We start from the raw sequence: 24657 nt of genomic DNA on the forward strand, positions 1-24657 counted from the left end.
CGGTAACAATGACCAGGAAAAATCAGACACTGCAGAAGAGCAATCTACAAAATCCCCAGTGCAGAGCCAGTCAGCCGGAAGTACTGAACATAAAGACGTACTTAAATTTTCTAGTCTCTGGACATTCAGAAGTGGAGTCCAGGAGGCAGATTAAGTCATTCCTCTATCTTGGCTGAAAAGCCCAAATCCTTTCAGAAGCTAGGTGTCTAACTGAATAGGGTCCATTTTTTATAGAAACAAACAAACAAACAAACAAACAAACAAACAAACAACAAAAAAGGAAAGACTATCCTAGCAGTAATGTCACCAAACTTTTGCATAACATCTTAGTAGCTAGACTACTCGATTAGGAATAGAGAGACTGGGTCTCAACTCCTTCCTCAGAGAGCTGAAGCCTGCAGCTCTCTTTTGCTCAGGAAAATGCCATTACTATAAAGTTGTAGGCTATTCTGGAGGAGACGATCTCCAGACTTCCTGTTCAAACCAGCTCACTGTACCAAGAACAGCATTGCACCAATGCAGACAGGCTTTGTATTCCAGTCTAACTCAGAGAAGTCAGATGAAATGGAGACCTGTTTCATTTCTTTGTCTTTACCCAGTCACTGTTTAATGTAAAATTCATTAAAAAGTCCATGCATTTTCAAACCAACAGCTCCAAGGATACAGAGATTTTATGGTCTGCCTTCATGACTGCGTACCCTTTGTGTCAGCACAGAAAGTTTATCCCTTGTTTTCTGATGCTTGCCTTCTATATGTTTAATGACCATGATTTTAAAGTTTTGCTTTGCACAGGTAGCAGCCTGTATTATTGCTGTTAACATCAATATTTATTTTCTCTTCCATAGCAGTGTCAAGAAACTTTGAAAAGAGTAACAGTTTTACCGTGCTTACTCTTTATATTTTTTGCCTTAATATTTACAGTCACTTTAAGCTTGTGAGAGCTCTGCATATTCAAAATCTTTAAGCTTTTAGTCTTTCCTTAGTAGAAATAATGCAATCATTGTGATTGTAGAATCATAGAATTGTTTAGGTTGGAAAAGACCTTTAAGATCATCAAGTCCACCCGTTACCTAGCACTGCCAAGTCCACCACTAAACCATGTCCCTAAGTGCCACATCTACCCGTCTTTTAAATAGCTCCAGGGATAGGGACTCAACCACTACCCACTGTTCCAGTGCCCAGCTACCCTTTCAGTGAAGAAATTTTTCCTAATATCCCATCTAAATCTCCCCTGGCACAACTTGAGGCTGTTTCCTCTTGTCCTGTTGCTTGGATAGGTAGTTGTAGAGAACGCTAAGGTCTCCCCTCAGCCTCCTCTTCTCCAGACTAAATAACCCCAGCTCCCTCAGCCGGTCCTCGTAAGACTTGTTCTCTAGACCCTTCACCAACTTCGCTGCCCTTCTCTGGACACACTCCAGCACCTCGATGTCCTTCTTGGAGTGAGGGGCCCAAAACTGAACACAGTACTCGAGGTGCGGCCTCACCAGTGCCAAGTACAGGGGCACTATCGCTTCCCTAGTCCTGCTGGCCACGCTATTCCTGATACAAGCCAGGATGCTATTGGCCTTCTTGGCCACCTGAGCACACTGGTGGCTCATATTCAGCCAGCTGTTGACCAACACTCCCCAGGTCCTTTTCTGCCAGGCAGCTCTCCAGCCACTCTTCCCCAAGCCTGTAGCGTTGCATGGGGTTGTTGTGACCCAAGTGCAGGACCCGGCACTTAGCCTTGTTGAACCTCATACAGTTGGCCTCAGCCCATCGATCCAGCCTGTCCAGATCCCTCTGTAGAGCCTTCCTACCCTCCAGCAGATCAACACTTCAAACCAACTTGGTGTCATCTGCAAACTTACTGAGGGTGTGCTCGATGCCCTTGTCCAGATCATTGGTAAAGATATCAAACAGAACTGGCCCCAGTACTGAGCCCTGGGGAACACCACTTGTGACCGGCCGCCAACTGCATTTAACTCCATTCACCAGAACTCTTTGGGCCTGGCCATCCAGCCAGTTTTTTACCCAGTGAAGTATATGCCTGTCCAAGCCATGAGCAGCCAGTTTCTCCAGGAGAATGCTGTGGGAATGCTCTGGTGCTCAGAGAGATTCAAACCAATGGAATTATCATTCTTATTTCCATCTAACCTGTTTCAACACACAGCAGAAGTTTTCTAATGTCCCAATTCCCAAAGACCCAGGAGGCCACAGTATTTTAAACAACTAACCTTTCTATGGAATTATTATTCAATCCCTATCACCATAGCATCTGAGGCTTCATCATGTTGTAGACAATAATATTCAGTGTTATATGCTAGATTTTAATAGGGCTGTCTGGCTCTCTGATGTAAAATATTTGTTATTTTCTTTCAAATAAGGATAAGTGTTTTCACCCAATGACAGTCAGAGTAATATTTAAGGTTGTATTAATCACTGGAGCACACTTAATTTCAGGTTTGTAAAGAATCTGACTGAAAGCCCTCTGAAGCTAATTAAAACCCTCCCTTTTACATTTATAGCTTAGAGGCAAAAATTTGGAAGAAATTTAAGATACTGGTACACTTTTTCACAGAGTGCAGTATTGGACTTCCATCTGTAGTGATCGCCTTATTTAATTCTTCAGACTTTTTGCCCTTAGTTTTATTACTACAACCCTTTTTTTTTCCAATTAATTGGAAAGTAATTTCAATGAAGAGGAATCTTTGCCTTCAGTACAGCTCTGCATCTGAATATTTGTCTATTCCTATGACAAATTATCAAGATATTCTGTAACCTTCTGAGGTAAAAAGTGCTTTAAATTCAGATTATATCTTAATGATTTGGAGATACTGATTAATAGTGAAGTGGTTAACCATGTAGGTTACTTAAACTACATTCAGAGATGAATCAGGAAGTCTATCCTACTTGTCATTCAGCAAAATCAAATTAATTTCAAGTGCCAACTTTAAACTGTAAGTCAGCATGCCTTCCTAAGCACTTATGTGGTAGTATTAGTAAGGAAAATCATCAGAATGATCAAGATTAACATAATAAGGCCTTAGATTTACTGCAGGTTACTCCATAGGGTTTATTCCCCAATGAGAAGGGCTAAGACTTTATTGTTAATATGCAACCATTGAAATACCATTTTGTATCCATGAAAAATTCTAGTCTTAAATTCTCGGAATGTGCACAAATATCAGTTGGAAAATTATATTAATCTAGTCCTTTCAGAATGCAGGCTTATGGAACACATACAAATTAGGGATCCTATTACACACCGGGAAACTTCATGATTGAGCATATGACATATGAATAAACTGCTGGAAATGCCCAGGAATGCTTTCCTTTTGTAATTCTCTCTCTCTCTTTTTTTTTTTTTTTGTTTTAATGTATACTTTCCTCTTTCTTTCAGTTTACCAGAACTTTTCCTACTTTTTGATAATGATTACAGCTAAGCATTAACTTCATCTTTGTCATGATTTTATAGCTTTTAACTGAGTTACTGTGCATTAGGAGTATGTTCACATTTCAACCTTTAAATGTTAAGAGAATCCATATAAATTTTAAAACCATAATTCTCCAGCCATCTATGTGTACAAACCACATCATTATTTTGTTGCCTATATAGTACTTCTTTCTGCATTAGAGATACATTTTACTCCTTTTTCTATTTTTTAACTTTCTATTGCATTTTTCTCTGTATTTCATTCATGTGGAACAGCTATGTAATTATGTGGCACAGGCTGTGACAATCCCATAACATTGCCAGTTATGTGGGCGCACCACATAATACTATTGTGGGATTGCAGCAGTATTTTGTGGACAGAACTGCTACTGTAAGTAAGATAAAATCTACCTATGTGCACATATGCTTACCAATAATTACATAATGTATAATTTAGATAACATTATTAGATTATGATTTGCTCAAATTAGAGCAATTACTGTTTTAGACTTTACCTAACAAATAACTATTAGTGCTGCTGCAACCAAAACCCATCACAACGGTCGCCTGGTTCATGATTTCAGCTGCTAAACCTTAACAGCAGCCTAAGAATTGGACAGACCCCACACCAGTGCAAAATCTTTGACAAAATCTGAATTAAAGAAAACAGTAACAGTAACTATTAAATTAAAAAAATTAAAAGCATTTTTTCAACAGTGAATTTTAGAAGAGTTTATGGAAGTGTTTCCAAAATTTCCATATTGTGTAGGTGGTAAAGCTAAGCAAGACAAAGGTTAAAAAGGACTAAGATTGCTCAGAGTACAGAATGAGGCATATGACATATCATCTAACTGGGAAATACTTTTTATGCAACATTTTACATTATGTATATGAATATAAGACACTAATTCTGTATAGTTTGCAAGTTTTTGACCCATTTTTTTAACCCCCACATCATTATATCACAAGAATATTGCTAATTTGGCAATCAAATGTAAAGTGTGTATACATATACATATGCATATGTGTGTGTGTGTATATATATATATATATATTATAAATTGACCTGTAGGCATCATACCACAGCTCACTATCAAAGGAATTCTGGGTATCTCTGACACTGAGCCTTTAATTTGGTAAATTTTCAGATTGTTAAATTACTCATATTCCCCCTTCTGCCAACCTACAGAACTACCCATTTCAGAAAATACAATTTTTTTTAAATGCTGCAAAGAAAAGAATGAATTATGAAAAGAGTAGAGGGCATTTTATGATGTAAAAAACTATAGAAAAGAAATTGTGGGAATAAGTCTGATTTTATATACCATTTTTAATAATGTCAATGTATTAATATACTAGTCCAACTTACTGTCTTTTAATGAATTACACTGTAAGCATATTAGAATGATTTAGGTATGTGCTTTACAGCATTTAAGAACATTAAAACTTGTCTGATTGACAAGAATACATGTTTTCAGTCAATAATGTAATTAGCGCTGAGCCATATTTAACTTTTTTTAAACATTTTTAAAAGGTTGATTTATAAGCTTTAAAAAACACACAGTAGCATTTGATGTCTTAAAAACAAAACCAGTATCAGATTATGAAACTAGAACCCTATGTACACACATGGGTTCTTGTGCTCAAACATTTTCTTCTGATCTCCATCAATGGGTGTCTTGATTGCCAAATAGAGACAACATTAAAGAATTATATTCAACATTAAAGAATTATATTCAATCAAAAAAATCTCCTGGTTGTTTTACACCAAGTATGCATTTGAAAACACCATCAAGGCATAGCTGAATTCTGCAAAATCCCACAAGGAAACAAGTTCTTACCACAAGTTGTACTTGTCTACTGTCACGTATCACAGGATCTAACTCAGGCAAAAAATGACAGCTGGGAAAAATGTAGAATAGAAATATCAATAAATCCCACTGTACTGGGTTCACTAAAATATCTGGACAGAATCTTTTCCTGGACACACTCCTGCTTAAGTACAAACGATACTACATAAAATAATTCCATGGTTAAGATGTATCAGAGTAATTAATAATTGATAAAGTTAAAGTATCAGAGTAATTAATATTAAAATATTTGTACTTAACATTAAAATCAAGAAATTATTAACAACTAATATTTTTTATTCCTGTGACAGAATACTAATTTAAAAATATAAATGTCAATAAATGCAATCATGTATGAATTTTTGCATGTACTGACAATAAATTATAGCCAAATCATTTGTCACATTACTTTACGTAAGAATAAAATTGTTTTCAGTTACATAAATGTCTCAGCTGTTCTAAACAGTCTACCAGTGATATTCCAATGGAGATCAGTGGGACTTTTGCCACATTCAAAAATGGTATCATAATTTTAAAATATGTCCTTACAAATACTAGTGCATAGCACACACCTGCAGAGGTAACATAACAACATTTTAAAAAATTGTTTTATAAATTTCGATGTCTTATTACTTTCAAACATCATTACATATTCTGTCCCAGTGTTTTCATTCAAATTAAAAGTCATGGCAGTTATCTTAAACAAACACTAGGAGTGTTCACTATTATGGAACAAGACTGACAGATAAATATTTGCTAAGGAATATGTGCTAGATATACTTCCTACAGTCATTGATACAATTTAGAAATGTGGAATACTTTTCCATACAAAACATAACAATACACAGTCCACTTCATTACAAATTAAATACATTTTTAATGGAAATAAAGTTAAAATGCTTACACTAAATCCATTGCTTGCCTACTGACACCTTGGTTTTATTAGAGGTGCTTGGCATTGTGTCTACTAATGACTTCACTAAGATATCAATGGCTTATATTGAATTTATGACCAAAATGTACTTACTATGTTTTCATGTTAGCTTAGGGAATGAGATTAACCTTATCTTTAACTGTATTGATATTTTACCTATTTAATAACCAAAATTAAATATAGAAGGAAGATGTTTACAACATTTTACTAAAGTACACTATGAAGATGCAAAAGTTGGGTTTATGTTTTGAAGACAAAATATGAATATATACTATCTAGTTAAAAAGTGGGTTTTTGACTTCCTTAATCAAATCTAACAATATAGGTAATGTTACAGTTGATCTAATTACATAAAACCATAATATATACCAATAAAGTTACAAAATATATGATGAATAAGCACTTTTTTCTATACTCTTTACAACATAAAGAACACTGCATTGTTAGCATAAAGCTATGTAGATATTTATCATAAGATTCTGCACTGTGTATCATTTCATTATCACTGTGGAAGAAGTATCTGTACAATGACTACTAAACCAATTCTAAAGGGTACCGTGTTTGGGACCCAGAAATATGGTGTACTGTCTGCTAGCTACAAAGTCATGTTTGTTTTAGAACTATTAACCTAGGTTTCACTTTACAAGATAAATTTAAAATTAAAAAAAATCTAATTTAAAGGCAATGACCTCACCACTTCATATTTTTGGAACTGGCTGCTTCATAATCCAAAAGCTGTGTATGAAGCCATTGGTATGTCAAGTCTTTTCTCCTTCGTAATTTCTCATCTAAAGTAGTATCCACCTGAGAAAATTCTTCTTTTTTACCTGGGGAGGAAAAAAGATACTCCTGTCTTTCATTATTATTTTAAAATATCATTTTTTTTTAAGATTCCCCAGATAAACTTTGAGCATATTGCCTTTTACAAAAGAAAAAAAGCAATTACTTCCTTTTCTTGCAAAGAGTCCAACTAACTTTAATTTCTTCAGATACATTTGAGAAATAATTTTAAATTAATTTTGAATTTTATGGTTTATTTTATCTTTTGGGACTAAATATTGGCTTTCTGAATAAATTTGTTTTTATTGGGAAATAAGATTCTCCTTTATTCTGAAATATATATGGAAATATACATAAATTGTTTGTCATAGCATCTGTGAATGTTGCTTACTGTGCTATCTCTATGCTTGAAAAACACACATTCATGTATATTTATAATTCTATTTACCAATCGATAAGGTAAAAAAATTACCATTATATGCAAGAGTGGACACATAGCAATCTTATTCGTCTGATCTATCTTTTACTGATATGATTTATTAAGACACTTTAATGGCACCTTCTGATATTGGATTTCAGAGTAATTGCATGCATAAATGAAATTATTTTTCACAAATTACCACCTACTTTTGGATCACAAAAGACATCCAAAGACAGAGAATAAAATAGCAACATTATGAAAAAAAGCTGTACAATTCTGGATATCCTTCAGTTTTTGGGACCATTCTGGTGAATACCAGATATGTTTTGAAGCATAAGGAAGAGGATGGCAGAATTGGAAGAGTCTGCAGAATAGGAAGCATCATTGTTGCATGGGGACATTCATGGATTAGAATAACTTTATTTTCTGTCCTTATACATCAGCTTTATAGGTTATGTCTTTTTGGCAGCTTTGACTCAGGGCTTTATGAGACATCATAAAACTTTTTTTTTTGTACAAAAGTATTTTCTTTTTCTCTTAAATCTCATTTCAGATGACATTGAGTTATCTTCCCCCTTTTGTATCAAGTCCATTTGCCCACTATGAATGATTTAACTATCAATAACTGTAAAGGGGGGAGGAGAGGGGGATGTCAGAACTGCCTTTGAGGTGAATGGTTTCCGTACATTTTAAGCCTTAGTTTTCATTCATGCTTTGACAACATAAACTGAAGTTACAGGCTATTAATCAACTCCCCTTTGTAAGAGGTTTGTTATGTTACCTGTAGTATTTTTTAAACTTTTCCTTCTGTAAAAATTATAATTTATGTTGCATAAGCTGCAAAATGTAGTTCCTCACTTGCATTTTACCTGGCTTTACAGTGAGATCATTGCTTTCACCTTTTAGCTCTAGCAGAATATTGTTAAAGTATCATAGCTTCTTATTTCATAGTCTGAAATACAAATGTCTTTTGGTTGTGCTCCCCATTTATCTTGGTATAGAGAATTTCTATTCAGACCAAATCTATTCCCTAGGCTGACCGTGTTCAATTGCCAAATCCTAAAAACTAACCTATTCAAATTAGGCAAGGTCCTGGTCCAGAATATGAAGTAATATGTCTTGCTAGTGACTCACAGACTAGAACTTAGGCAGAAGAATTTATCCTCAGTCGATGTAAAGAACTCTCATTTACCTCCTTAGGAAGACAGAAAATGAAAAACTTGGATGGAGAGTCACTCTATCTACCCAAATGAGGTTGTGAGGGCTGACTAAAAAAAGCAAGCAATGAACTGCTTAATCAGTGCCAAATATTAAAATATAAAGAGTCCTAATTACAGAGTTCATCACCTTCCTTGATTAAAGTGGGAGCCATTTCTTCTTTTCTAAGTTTACAATATTGCCTTCCCCTGTTCCTGGTTCAGGAGTACAGCTTTCTGACCTTTAAATTTTGAAAATTTATAGATTACAAGTCTGCAACTACACTGGTACCCTTATAGGTCTCCAGATGAAGAAGATGCTGATTTATAACAGCAGTAAGAAACATTCTGCAAGACTTTGTAAGAGCAGTCCTGGAGATCGAGCCTTCTGCTTTTCAGCATATGTTCTCCGATGAGGAATAATTCCCCAAGACATTATTATTAGTTTTTTTCTTAACTGTATTTACAGATAAGTTGGTCCAGTATTGCCATCTTTCTCAGGAGAATTACTTCTTCCTATCAAAAGGATCAGTATTATTTATGCATTTAGTAAAATGTTTTTTATCTTTTCCTCCATTAAAAGGGAAATCTAGGTAGGGATTTAAAACCAATATTAGAAGTTCATGTCAGTCTGTGTGTCAGTGATGGTCAAAAGAAGACGCACATATAATAAGCTGTGGCAAAATTTACAAAAAAAAAGAGTACTTTTAACTTGGCAAGTTATTTTTCCAATTATTAAATTATTGTTAATAATTTGCCTTAGTTGCAGTTTGAATTTTTGATTGAATTATGTTTGAAACACAGGTGCTCTTATTTAATAAAATTTTATTTTATTTTTAATTTATTTTTATTTATTTTTGCATGTTAATTATGGAAACATTATTGAAACAAGAAAGTGACCAAGATAAAAGTGCACACAACAGAGGTTTTTTTCTTAAAATGATATATGCTATTAAACAGAGCATTCTTTTCCCATATTAGCATTAATAGAGGCTTTTTTTCTCAAATGGGCAGACACTGTTCAATAATTTGTTTAATAATGCTGCAGAAAACTGTATTCTATTTTCTTATTCGGAACATACCCATATTCTTACTTTTTAATAGTAACCATTTCTCTTTTTAATTCTTATGAAAAAAAACTATGTTATGAATTAAAACACAGCATTATCGCTTTTCTACTCCACTTATGAACATCATGTGTTTGAGGATCTGGTGTATCAGTATCATTAACATGCATTTGCTTGATAGTTTTCTTAAATTAGGGCTCTGAGTTTTTTAAAAACCTGGACCTGATTTTGTAGAAGTACTAACACTCACAAATTCCACAGAAGTTCCAAAGAGCTGTAAGCATTCTGCATCTTTGAAATGGATCAGACCTATAATCTTTAATTGTTAAACCCAGACAACTCTTAGAATATCAAAGAAAAAAGGAATACATCAAAGAAGGCATAACTCCATCAAAAACCAAATTAATCACAGAGATATTTAAAGTATCATACCCTCATTAGATTATCTCTTCTAAGCTTTCAATCTTTTTGACTTTTTTTACATGACACACACATTAATAATTTAAGATTGGAATAGTCTTACATTTGTCATTAACACAGTAATGATTTTTAGGTGTTGCCAGTTAATCATCCACACACATACTGTGCACTTAGGCCAGATCCAATGCAGCTTTCAGGGGCACCTACTGCCATTTTCCTACAGAGTTTGGGCATCTAAGTAGAGAGAACTTATTCAGAAGAGCCTGGGCACCTGAAATGTCCTTGGAACTGAACATTACAGGAAAATAACAAATTCTTTTCTAGGTCCCCAAATCAATATGCAAAGCCATAAGAACCTGAACTTTGGGATCCAGAAGAATGTCATCCTCTGTCTAATTTGTTTGCTGGGCATGCTCTGAGACAGCACGACTCGTGTTCAGTTTAAAATATGGATGTTACTTAGGTACTTTAAATTAGACTCTCTCTGGGTAATCCATTAAGTCAGTTAAAGGAGAAGGGCTAAGATTCTGTGAACTACTGCTGGTGAAGTGCCCTAAGTTCTGTCTAGAGTCAGTTTTCTTCTCATAGTTTTTTCTTCAAGATTGATGCATCTTGTGTGCTCAGCTGTAGCAGTCAGCTTTAAAAAGAGGATTGAAACATACCCAAAGGCATGCGGAAGCCGGAGATTCAAATCTTACCAGGCTAATAAGTACCTGAAACCTATGTTTCCCACTGCCTAAGGAATACCTTATACCCATGTTCCCCAGTGCAAGGGCAAGTATTCTTAACAGCAAGCCAGTGTACAAAAAGGAAGATGGTTACACAATGTCTACATTCAGGGTGACCTTTCAGATTCTGAATATTAGCTTTCAGATTCTATAGCCAGGAAACACCGATCTTGATTGTTGTAAATCCCAGTTAGCTACTCAACTCTTTGTCAATTTATATGCAAGATGATGCTGAGGAACCTGATTCAAGACAGTGATATTTTTTTTGCCAATTCTATTTGTTGGTGATGGTAAGATAAAAATTCTAACTTTAATTTGTCATATGTTTCTTGAAACAGAGAAATGTGTGCAGAAGTCTGCACAATATCCAACCTTTTACAGTTAAATTTTGTGTTTAGAGAGTGATTTAATTCACTTCAAAATTTGCTTCATACAGAGTACAGTACAAATAAAGTAAGAGACTAAGAAAACTAAGACCTACAATGTGAAAGAAGGGCTTGGAATTTCTTCAGCATTCTAAGTTTTCCTCCCTTAATTTAAAAAATATGTGACAGAGTTAATTTTCTCAATATGTATTCTGGAAATGGTGCTCTTTATATAGGAATTAAGTAGCTGAGCTTGGGTATAAAATTCATATCTATGCTATTAATACATTTAAATTTTTGTTATCTGTCAGTATTCTGGCATACATTACTAGTTAGTAATATATATTATGAGGGCGTGTGCATGTGAGTCTGTGTATGAGTGCACAAACTCCATAAAAACATTATTCTGAATGAAAATTAAAATTATATATACTCTGTGATGATTTTTATAATTTCTCCTATGTCTTCTATAAAGTTATGTTATAGAATCATAGAATCGTTTCAGTTGGAAAAGACCTTTAAGATCACTGAGTCCATGTTATAATACACATTAATAAATAATCTTGAAATCCCAAACCTAAAATCCTAGTTTTTATCTCATTTTCTCCATATGTGAGTCAACAAAAAAAAGGGCATTATTTCTGTCATAATCTGTACAATACAAGTAGAACAGAAAGCAAGAACAACACAAGTAATAACATTGCTATTAAGGCAAGAAACTGAAGAATTTGGAAACAAACAGGAAAATAACAATAATAAAATCCCCCACAATAACCCCCCCACCTCCACCCCCAAAACCATCCTGGAATTTATAGCAGAATGTAAGGGAAATGAAAGGAATTTCTTCTCTTCCACAAAAAGCTTGACACGTTTGTCAGAAGTCTACTTTGTCAGAAGTCACTAAATACACCTAAGCGTTATGTAGCAATCCCTACATGCCCAAAATACTGGTTTTGGAAAAAGAACGGTATTTAAAGTAGTCTTTAGCATGCTCACAGGTATTCAGTGAATACATTTATCTTAGCAATACATATAAGACTTCCAGACAATTGGTAGTATCATGTGGCAGTAATTGATACAGAGTTCTTTTCACTTAAATTTTAGTATCTCCAGATAATGTTTGTTTATCTACAACTCAGGTCTGGAATTTTCAGAGAGTGAAACACATACATTTCTACCTTAAAAACATAGAAACTTGTTTGTGACATAGCTATACTGTACAGAGTAGTTAATTTTAGATGTTATTTTTTCATCTGAGTAACTTTTGATTAAATCAATTTCCATCTCTAGGACTGGAATGAATGAAATAAAAATATTTCTAGCAGTGTCTGAGTGAGTTCACAGCTGAATAAAAGATGAAATAGAATTTTTTCACAAGAATACCACATCAGGTTATGACATGCAAAATTTCTTGATGCTTAAAAATGTATTATCAATTACATGACAAGGAGATTTGAACATGGGAGTGCTGATCAACCCACAAGAACACATCTTTCAAAAATTATAAAAGCAATTACTGAAAGGGAAAAAAAAATATTTCTGAGGTTTTTTTTCCTAAAACTTCTGCCCTTTTTCTTTTTTTACCAGGTATTTCAGATTTTTTTCAGGCTATAAATAAGGTCTACTATATTACTATTCCATCTGCAAACCTCCTTCTCTTCTCTAATCTCTTCATCTGCTATTGTAATCATCTCCTTTTTACCACATGACTGTTCTTGACCTCACCCTCACACTCATTCTTCCTGCACCGAATCCAGGTATTCACCACACTCTGAGTTAAGACCACAGTCTTAATTCTGGCTGTCCTTTTTCTCACTGTTTTCATTTCTGTTTTTTGCCCTCTTTTATACTGTGCTCTATTTCTGCGTGATTAACACCAGTAATAAAGCTTCACCTACTAAGTTCACCCTGCTTCAGTGTTTACCGCATTTCAGCCTGTGCCTTCTGTGTTATCTGTTTGATGTCTTATTATTAGATTATGTAAAAGCTGAACCCTTTCATTGAGATTCCTAAACCACTGAAACTGTACAAATTTCAGGTTCTGAATTCAAGGAAAACAGGATTTCATACTTGGGCCTTCCCACACATTCTTTTCTATTTTGCTACTTATTCTCGCCTCTGCAGAATACACTACCACTACTGTTTATCAGTAGTAATTAGTATTTATCCCTACCTTATTGGTTATGCTCAAGTTGTTCCTTTTCCCACATCAAGGCAAATCAAAGTCTGTATTAATCTTCAATGGTGTACTTTTAAGACACCTCATTTAAAGTTATTTCTCTCTATTCATATCACAATAGTGTCGATGAAGTTCTCCCAGTATTTCCTGATTACAGAATCTCTTTCCCTGCAACCCTCTGATCACACAAATATATTGCAAACTACTAATTCATATTAAATTGCTTATGTCTTTTAGTCTTCTTGTGAAGATGGTACATTTCTCTTTGAATTGCTTCATAAGCTTCACTTTCCTGACACTGACTTCAAGGCAGCATTAAACACTGTTCCTTCCAATTTATCCAACTTTCACAACTTTTACGGGCTGTCATCACTTTCTGTACTCCTCCATTTACGTTAAACGCAATTTCTCATTTATCTTCTATATTTTCCTTCATAACAATATCAGTTTCATGTAATGATATTTCCTAAGACATACAACACCTTTCTGAGTTGATCTATAAACCTGAAGAAATATTTCACCTGAGGCGTGTACAGGAAGCTGCCGCACATGCAATTGCTGATTTCATTTTTTGCTACTTTATGACTGTTCTGATCTGATGCAGGCAGTGAATCTTGGGATAAGAACTTGAAGATCTATTTGGGGAAAGATATAGGGATTGAATAGCGGAGGGCTAATAACAACAATAATGTAAGAATATGTTGCTTGGGTCAATAAGTCATAGAGACGGGAAGAAAAAAAATAACGTAACAGTAGTGAACTGGTTTAATATAGGTCCACACTCTCTAATATATTGTATGAGATTCCCTTGTCCACCAAATAAAGAATTATTTCTTTTAAAAAATAAGCCAGAAAACGAAACAATATTCTGCCATTTGATTAAACTGGTTAATATTGTACCATTTAAACTGTTACATTTAGAGTTATGTAGACTACTGTTCAAACACATTCATATCAAGGAAATATTCAGCAAAATTGGTTTATTTCTTCAGAAGGCTACAGCAGTCATTTAACACTGGAATTGAATGTATAGTTATGATTATTTATTTTAACTTCAGTGAATGACAAAGGCCATGTGAATTTTTCGCCATAGAAAAGCAGAAGAAAAAGCAGGAGCATAAAACACACAAATATTTGGAAATGTTAAGATTCTAATTTATTTGAAACCTTCCAAGTCTGAAAATGCAAATATCAAGGTCTAGTGACTGAGTCTATGATTTTGCATTTATTAAATTTTTGATTAAATGCTATGTAGTCACTGACTCCACTCAGTTGAAATGTGTCAGCTGCTCTGGCTATTTTTGTTTGTACTAAGGCAAGTATTGAAGGCATCCAAACATCAAACTCTTCAGCCCCAGCATGTTGGACTCTCATATTGTGGTAATAGTATAATAAACTGCATTACTATTAGGATAGCCTGACATATTCATATTGGATTAATGCTGTGGTGAAAGCAAAGATAGAGTGTATTTTACTCAGGAATAAATGTAAAACAAGTGTCAATAGATAGGATATAGAGTATTTATAAAGAAAATTTTAGTATCTCAGCATCTGCTTACACACACAGACGCACAGAACAGACACAAACATGGCTTCCTCAGGTTCCCAAAACTTAAATAGAAGTGGCATTACAACTAAAAAGAACAGACTAACGTTTCTCACTCCAGCCACCCAAAGGCAGACTTGTTTTCTGTATAGGTTGAGAAATAACTTGAAATAGTTTCATGTTTGAAAAACTAAAAGTTCGTTCTTTCTTAAAAAAAACAAAAATCCTCAAACCAAACCCCAAATCTAGAAAAATGGAGAAACTACAGGGATGATATTCTACCCACATGCACACACAGAGATGAGTTCCCGATGTAAACTACTCCTTCCTGCAATCAGCACTCTTCAAGATCCAGTCAGGCTTTTACAAGTTCACAAAGTACATACAAAACATTACAGCACTATGCTGTACTTTCACATTATTCTTTTGTGTAGTCTTCTATGAAGGGTGTTCTGTAGTCTATATACTACCTTCTTCAGCCACTAAGTATGGGCAAATTTCATCAACAGTGCTGCTGAGAAGTAAATTTGAAGTATAGCCAAGAGTTACCCAGAGATCTTTGGATAGTCAAGGCCCTTGCAGAACCAAAGAAATCAAGGAGGAGTAAAAAAAATATTTTGAAATGCTATGTTCAGCATTTCCGTACTTAGTTATCCATTAGTAAATGTAAGGAGTAAATAAGATGGAAGTAGATTGAGCCTATTTTGTTTATCCTTACTGCCTACACTCTCACATAATTTCTGTCTTATCCACCAAATCTGCCTAGTACAGACCCTATCTCTAGTTTTTCTCATAATCTTTGGGAATTAATAAACTCCTTAATTTGGACATTCTCTACTGAAAAGAGGAATGGATTTTATATTGCTCAGGAGAAAATTAAGAAATGCATAATAACATTTTTTTTTTTCAGAATCTTTTGATAGATTTTTTATCTATACACTCTTAAGATAAACTGACAGAAACAATCAAGAACTTGAACAGAAGTGCTTAGTTGCTCAGTAATGAAACAGCATTCCCAAGCAAAAAAAGGTTATCACTTCATATGGAGTCCAAGCCAGAGGAATACCTTTCTCTAAATTCAATAAACCAAGCAAAATGATTTAAGATATCAGATCTTCCAAAGGAATTCTCAGAAAAACAAAAACAAAGGAACATTTTGTAAGAGTGCAGGAGGTCTAACTACTATGTTGTCCCCTATCAAGAGGGCAAAAAATACAAAATAAAATAAATTTTATTGAGTGTGACAACCATTCAGGTAGGTTTTGTTTGTACTGAAGGACTTAAAAGAAAGGGGGGAAAAAAATCCAAACCCAATAAAAGATTTGTTCAAAATAACAATTTGAGGTTGCTATGTGACAAGAAGACACATATGCCAAGTATTTGGGGAAAAAAAAAAGAATCATTACACTGGAGTAGCATGAAGTTAGTCAGTAAAGCTCACTTATACTATATTAATAATTGTCTCATAATTTTTATGAGCAAGTAATTAAAATATGTAGTTTTGTATCACAGCTTGGAAATGTACATTAATTTTTTTTTTTCAAGATATTATCTGAATAATATATGAACTTGTTTTTCAGAACTCATGTTTGTCAACACATATGGTGTACACGAGTACCATATGTGATTGGTACTTATCAATGCAGAGTAACACTGAAAGAGAAACAATGAATTTATTGTATTAATGTCAATATGTAATTCAATTATGAATACCTATGAATTGGTTATCTATTCTATCTGTTATGTATACATATCATTCTCAATTTAAAAGTGTTTTATTTGTGTGGGTGAAACTCTTTCTGGCTTACTTGCTGATGTTGACTTCAAATACCTGTTGGTATTTGATGAAGGTACTGTGACAACGATTCACAGCTTTGTCAGTGCAGTAATGTATAACAGCAGAACTACTCTACATTGTCAAATATACACACAAAGTCTACACAGACTAAGTGCAAGGCTGCTGTTTAATTTACTTTATAGTAAAACCCAGAGGTACCACTGAAGATCAGTCCTGTCATTATGCCAAACATTGTATAAACAAGGCTTGATTTAATGCTCATTGAATTCAACGGGAAAAAAGTCTCAGACAGACATGGTTCTTTTTCTTAAGACTCTACATCTAAAGTGAGTTAATCCCCAAGCGTGTACAATTCTTATATATTTATATCCAGCTTAAAAATAACCATAAATACTAAACTTACGAGTGACTATAAATAAATATAGACATAAAAGTGCTAATTCTTCTTATTAACTTACACTTAATTGGTTGATACATCATGGAAGAAAATAAACAATATGAAATTCCAGTGTCTTATGGATCTATTAAAAAAAGTTAATTCCATTTGTAAAGAAGGACAGGTAAAAAAAGCAAAACAAAAGCACAATTAGCCTGTAAATTGCCCCAGGTTAATTCTTAATTCATATGGCTCAAAGACCTTAGTATTTTTATAGATTTTTTGATTAATTGGACTGAAATTTTCATCTTGTAAACACATGAAAAATGCAATAATTGAAATACAGCATATAATTTTAGAGAAACCAACACATATTCAAGAGTATTCAGCCCCAGGGGAATTGAACTGACTTAATTATCTTGATTTTGGATCAGTTATAGTTACAATGGCACAGTTTTTTTCTATCCATGCAGAGAAGGTTTGAATGATTTACCTCACTGAATGAAGAGATCAGAGTTGAAAAACGAATAAATTAGCCGACTCCTCCTGTTCTTTTACAGAATTTTGTTTAGACATTTATTTAAATTATTTTTTTTCATGAGAAAATGAACAAAACAAAAACCCCAGTTCTCTTGCTGAACATAATTTAATGTTAAAGCTTGATTGTAAATATTTTATTCTTAGAGTAGGTGTATTTAAATGAGTTTCTTTTTTACTAAACTTTTAAGCTAAATTTGCTACAAAACTCTCCAACTCACTAACTTACATATATATTTCTAGGTACCTATATATAAAATTCATTTGAAAAGGAGGAAATAAGTTAAATACCATGATGATTCTGAGTAGGTGAACTTGCCTCATGTGCATTCTGTTAATATTTGCAATAGCTTTCAAGACAGCCATAACTTAATGAAAGCATAATCTGTTTTACCTGTTGCCTAACAACAGGTAAAATTGTTGCCTACACCTAACATTGCTTGCTTGCAGCCAATTATTTAAGCTCCTGCAAACAGCCTAGGAACTTACAGAGCATTAAGGTCCAAGATAGATCCAAAACGGAGTGAAATCCCATAAACTTCAATTAGGTAAGCAAACTCCCACTTGAGATTAAGGAACTTCAATAGCTAATCTTACACTATTTACTCCAGAAGAAGGGAACAGATGATTATATTATGAGTTTTACAACCTTATAGACTAAATTAGGCTACTAAAATTGTATTAACTTACATGGGAATTTGTATATGATTAAATATGTACATGATTAAATATGATTTTTTTGCATATGAATTAAATATGATTTAACTGGCCAAACCAAGATTTTACTTCCACTCTAACAGTCACTGTCATGAAGAACAAACAGCATTTCATTGCCAAGTTTGAATGTAACAAGAAAATACCTGCTTTTTGCCTTATATCTAAGAACTTGTTTTATACGAAAGATTCTAATATAGTTTGCTCTTCATATAAGAGATAACAATTTTAACACAAAGTAATGTGAGTGAAAAGGCAAACAGAGTTCTTTAAAACAATTCAAGAAATAGAGAAATATTAAATGGTAATATTTTTTTTAATTTAACTACAGAAGTGAGCACAAAGCATTATTCTGCTCAGCAAGATTTTTCTGCTTTTCTGAAAAGCTAAATACATTGATTAGAAGCAGTATGTTAGAGGTATTCATACAGAGGCTAGAAAAAGGTATATGTATCTGCAGTGAGAATACAAAAAATGTATGTAAGTAAATACAGAAACTTGTCTGTAACTTGTACCACAGTTCTTGAAACTCTCTTTCAAATCTTTGAACTTCTCCATATTCTGGTTCAGTGAATGCATCAAGGGATACTAAAACTGGAGAAGTGTCTGAATAGCATCATCATCCTCAGGGCAGCCAGGTCTCTGAACAGACTCTCCTTCAGGGTTCTGGCTAGAAGAGGAGAAAAACAGGAGAAAAGAATGCAATGATGTAGCAAAATACTAAAAGCGAGATATCTAATTCTCAATGATATTTAAAAAGTCTTAATTCTACTCACCTTCTCCTGGATTCCAAACAGATTCTTCAGCTTTCACCTGACTAGTGCTGAATAACTACATCTCATAGTGCTCTGGGTGCTCATCAGTACTGTCTCCTTGTGCAACTGTATTAATTATGCAATGAAAAAAGGGGATTTTCCCCTACTATATCTATAATGAACAAACATATTGTTGATGGGAAGTCATAGAAATATATAACACTCTCACAGGGGAAATAAAACAAATTTCGAAGTAAGGAATTAGTATGATGCATGGATAACTTGCATGCTTAGTAATATAGTGAAAGAAAGTAACTATTTGTACAAAGGTATAAAAAAGCAGCCATAACTGCGGAAGAAGCAACTTTTAAAATTTATTCCAAGTAAGGTTTTATAAATATTTCCATTTGCAATAAATGAGAGATGTTTGAAAGATAATTTTGAATACAGTGCACACAACTCACATGGTATGATGACAGCCTATGCAGTGTTTTAGCATATGTAGACCAGATTACAAGTAGAGTCTGACAAAACCTAAGAAGGCAGACCTGGCTAAGAGTCAGGAGTCACGCTTATTAAATTGAACTCTCAGGGGTATCATGCAATCAGAGGTCACAATCGAGGCAACAGAAGCAATGTCACGATATCAGAGAAAGGGCCAATTCAGACCTGCTCCCTGACAGGCAGTGAGGTCACAGCTTGCGGCAAATAACTATATTAAAAGGGAATATTCTCTGCACACTTTTAGAACTGTCATCTGAACAAACAAAGCCAGGTCATTGGTAGGTTAAATCAGAACTTTCTGCCTTAGTAGCACATAGCTTCCTTTCTTTTTACATTCACTACTAATTTCTCAATTACAAAATATAGATCTGCTACTAAAGCAAATTCTCAGTAAATTTAACTTTGAAATACACAGTAGTGTTTAACTTCCCCCTTTTTAAAAGTTAAATTTTATCTTTGACAAAAGATATCCCTGGCCTCTTCATAAACTGAAAATTACTAAGCTTGCTTCATATTAGAAAACAGTAAGTATGCAAGAGCTTTACGGAAATTACTTTCCACAGCCAATTTCTTAGTAACCCTGATACTCAATCTGCATTTAGAAACCATTAAAGTTAGTAATAATCTGCTTGTTTAATGATGATTGCAAAAGTGAAATAAAGTTCTTCTTTTATTTGGTTACTTGGATTTCTTTATCTCGTTACCTGGACTGGGTTATCTACCAGATCTACAAATGTAGCAAGTTATGAACTTATAACCATGTTGGATTAGTTAACTTGACAATAAACCTGCAAAGGAAGAATTATTCTAGGCTGTCATGTAAATAAAATTTTATTCAAAAATACTACCTCTGTATGCAGCCTTTCTTAAGAAGATGAGAAAAAAATTTAAAAAAATAACTGGAAAATTCTGTATTTCTACCTTTTTTATACACATAAGCCAGATAAAATATCTGTGGTGCGTACATCAAAACAGCACAAACTTATGAATTTCAAACAACTGCTAAAATGTTTCTGTATTGCACATGGTAAGAATTGAACTGTAAAGTTATGAAGTTGGAAGATGTACATTATCAAAATCACACAGCATAGATGTTACACAGGTATCACTGCATGATTGTACATTTTTATTAAAACATTTGAGTTATTCGTAATTCCTTGTAAAATCATCTAAGTCTACCATACATACTGTTTTATAGATTACATGAAACTTGTAAAAGTTAAGTATAAGACTTTGGTATAAGAGTTAGTATTGAATAGCATAAAATCTTCAATACCTAGAGTCTTGTTTTAATGTTTTGCTTGAAAAACGTTGCACATTACCAAAATATATTATGTATCTGAACCACAACATTATTACTTATAAAAAAGAAAGGTACTTAAATGTGTGTTCAATATTAAACATACTAAAATGGCCTTTTTGGAATGCTGTAGATCTCTGACCTCATTAATAGCATTAATTCTCCATAACACCACAGTTCCCATTACAGAATAGGAAAAAAAGAATTCTTTTATAAGAAACTTTAATCAATTACATTTTCAAATCAATGAAAAGCTTCCTTTAATTCACCTCTAAAAGTACTTAAAATATGCAGAGGCATTGCTATTAAAATGTATGGCTACAGGAAACATTTCTTTAATTGTAACTTAAAAAGTATCATGTTGTCCAACTGAAACAAGATTTCTATCTACAAAATATTTCTAAGAATACATTATATTCCATGTTCGTATCTCCATACCAAATGGAAATGCTATTGCAAGATTAACATTTGTGCAGTGCAACATTTGTGATACTTTTATGGATACAGAACACGCATTTTTCGTGGCCTATGTTAAAATACCACTTGTGTACCAGTATGATGTTAATGCTTGAAATACTCACTTTGGAAAATTATTGGAATATATCTGAAAATGTACTTTTAATGACCTCTTCATTAGCAATTGGTTTTTTGAAGTGTTAAAGGGGTATTGGGTATTGTTCAGCAAAAACAAAACAAATAAACAAATCACCCCAACATTGACTACAGTCCCCAGGCATCCAAACAGATGGCAACAAATTCAACAATTACTTTTAACTAGACGTACTAAATCCAAGTGGTGTAACACTTTATTTTAGAGGAATTTAGCCAAACCTATTCTCCCTTACCCCCTCCAACCAAATCCATTTGGATTTAACTTGTTGCTAAAATTATCTGTCTTTTGCACTCTAAGACCGGGGTCACAACCTTAGTTAGGGACAGGAAATAGTTATCAGGTCACTGAATGGTCAAATGAAAAAGGATTTGAAATGCTTCGGTACTCAGGGGTCTATTCATCCAAAATGATTGCCTTATGTAGTATTAAAAGCTGTGAACGTGGAGTCAACTTATTTACATATACATTGGCTGAGATGCAGATATCTACACTATCTAGCTTTTGGACATAAAATGTCAAGGAAAGGAGAAAAAAAAGAGAGGTAGAAGCTCAGAAGATGCAAATAAAAGTATTTGAACTATTATGTTACCTTATTCAACAACGAGAAAAACTAGTTTTCAACCTCTGATGACATTTCGGGTGAAATCTCATTCCTACTGAAGTCATCACTGGGTAGTTATTAGCAAAAAGCAGTCAGACTCTTTTTTTTCTTATGTGCAGTTCCTTTTAGGTTAAAGATTGGTAAACTACTATGCTATGAAAGCACAGGTGATAGCCTACAGATTGTATAAAATCCACGTTTTGGAAGTCTGTTGGAACAAACAAACACTCCCTCTAGCTCAGAGACCACATTTAAGTCTGATGCACTAATAAAATCCTGATACCACCACAAATTACAACAGTCTGCAAAACAATGGAGATATGAACAAAGAGATAATACACAGGCAGGTGAAATATGTGGTCAGAAATCTTTAACATGTGAATACAGGAACCCTAAAGACTGGAACCACAGTGTGAATTCATAATATTAAGTTAGTATGTACCTATGGCAAATACCTCCTGTTCGGGAACTTCAGGCAAATAGAAAATCCTTTTTTTTTTTTTTTTTAATTGAATGTGAAAACCAAGAATATTACTAAAAATGTCTTATGTCTAGATCATTTATAAATATTCAGACACTGAAGTGCATTGCATGAATGCACATAAATGATGTTTTACATATTTATTTTTAAACATATACCATAATTTCAGGATTGCTTCATTCCACGAATACTGAAAAAATCCTACAGTATCATTGATGGACAGGAGGCTAGAAAATTAGGCACAGATTTTATTTTTTAGTTTTCTTTTATAATAAGAAACTGGGCCATTAGAACTATGTAACTGAAGCTTGAGTGCATGCACTGTAAGGCCCCTGCAGTCTTTTACAACTTTTCAGCGTACCGCTGTTGTGAACTGGGTTTGCACTCTGCCAGCAGAGCAGCTCTGACCCATGGAGAGCACTCCTTCAGATCAACACTGCCTCAGGCTTTACTGCTTTCTCCAAGAAGTCTTACATTTCAGGCATCAAGTTGAATTTCTTCTGGAGATGATTAACCCAAACCCATGACAGATTTTTTCCAAGATATCCAACTCCTTATGTTTATTTTATCCTGGCTCTTTTTGGATGTACTGGACACAAGTAACCTACTCATTTTACATGTTAAAGGGCTGGTGGAGAGCCATTAATTCCTTAAAATGAGAAAATATTTCAATGCGAGAGTTCTGTTGTCTGAGCTTAAACTAAATAATAAGAAACAAAGCCATAGAATTCTGATTTAAGAAGATAGATCCCCTTCCACACTACAGGTTTCTGTAATGCATTTTCATCACATTTCAGGACAGATCTTACATTCTCTGGAAATGCATTATTCTGTCATTTTTGTCAGTGCTGTATGGTTTAGAAACTGCTTCCCTAATGTGGCATACAAATGTAAAGCCTGGGAGATATGTAATAATTGCATTTTACTGTAAACATAGCAATTGAGCTAGTAGAATTGCAGCAAGGCCATATTTAGAATGTGGTTATTAATCCTTTTCAGATCGCAGCTCAATAAAAGATGACTTGATTTAGAAATGGATATTTACAAACAATGCACTTCCTGGGAGTTGATGCCATTTATATTTTCCCATTGAAAAAAGCTAATTTCTAAAAGACGAAAACAGCTAACACAAATTATTAGCTATAGTTCAATGTCTTTTTAAATGCTTTTAAATAACAAACAAAAAAATATTTAACGCACAGAAAAAGATGAATATTAACATTCCACTCTCAGTACCTTCTCTTAACTCTAATGCAGATATTTAAAAGCATTAGTGATTTGAATCAATATAAATTCTCTTACCACATATACTTTTTCTTCAATGTATTCATATTTCGTAATATAGAAAAATCTAAGAAACTACGTTGATCATTATGTAACAATATTTTAATGAGCTCACATAATTAATTCAAAGGTAACCTTAAATTACTACTTTCCAAAGTCTCAAGTTCACATTTTTAATTAGTGCTACTAATAACAACCTATAAGAATGTTTTGCAACATTTTCCACTTGAGAGTACAAGGAGTTTCATGATTGTGAACTATCAGAAAGCTGGAAAACAGACAACTTTAAACAGATCTTTGATATTTATCTTCCAATCATATGACATAATCACAAGATCATTTTACCTCTTATTCTTGTTCCAATATGAAAAATAAATGTTATTTCTACTGACAATTTAAAGAGAAATGAATAAATATTTCCATAATTAAAAGCCACCTGAGAAAGCATAATCTGTTCATTATCAAATTTGTATTGGTGAAATCTGTCTTAACATTATATCCATTATGTTTTCTTTAGTCACCAATGAGCATAAAATGACAGGAAATACAGTACTGCCAATTAGAACTCCAGGTTCCCAAACTACATTAAACATATCTTGACAACATAGTCCAATGTATTTTTAATATAGTTAAACTTCCTGGCATTGGTCATTGTGCACATTCCTGGGTGAAGTCAAGTTGTATTGTTTCCACTTCTTTGATGTGTATGGTATAGATGTGCCACTGATGGATATGGCCTAAAAATAAATGTACTATATGTGCCAATTAATCACCTATTCTACATAATTAATTA

At 33.6% G+C, this 24657-nt stretch overlaps 1 protein-coding gene across 1 annotated transcript in view; it reads right to left on the reverse strand.

Annotated features, from left to right (window-relative positions):
- The window catches only part of LRRIQ1 (leucine rich repeats and IQ motif containing 1), a gene marked incomplete at both ends in the record, with an annotated part of 114004 nt that overhangs the window by 16255 nt on the left and 73092 nt on the right, over positions 1–24657 (reverse strand). The window contains 2 exons of the mRNA XM_082308555.1: positions 5257–5317; positions 6894–7026. Of these exons, the coding sequence (XP_082164681.1) occupies positions 5257–5317; positions 6894–7026 (194 nt within the window). The remainder of the gene's footprint in view (positions 1–5256; positions 5318–6893; positions 7027–24657) is intronic.

Source organism: Platalea leucorodia (assembly GCF_965183815.1).
Source record: "Platalea leucorodia genome assembly, chromosome: 4".
NCBI classification, from domain to species: Eukaryota; Metazoa; Chordata; class Aves; order Pelecaniformes; family Threskiornithidae; genus Platalea; species Platalea leucorodia.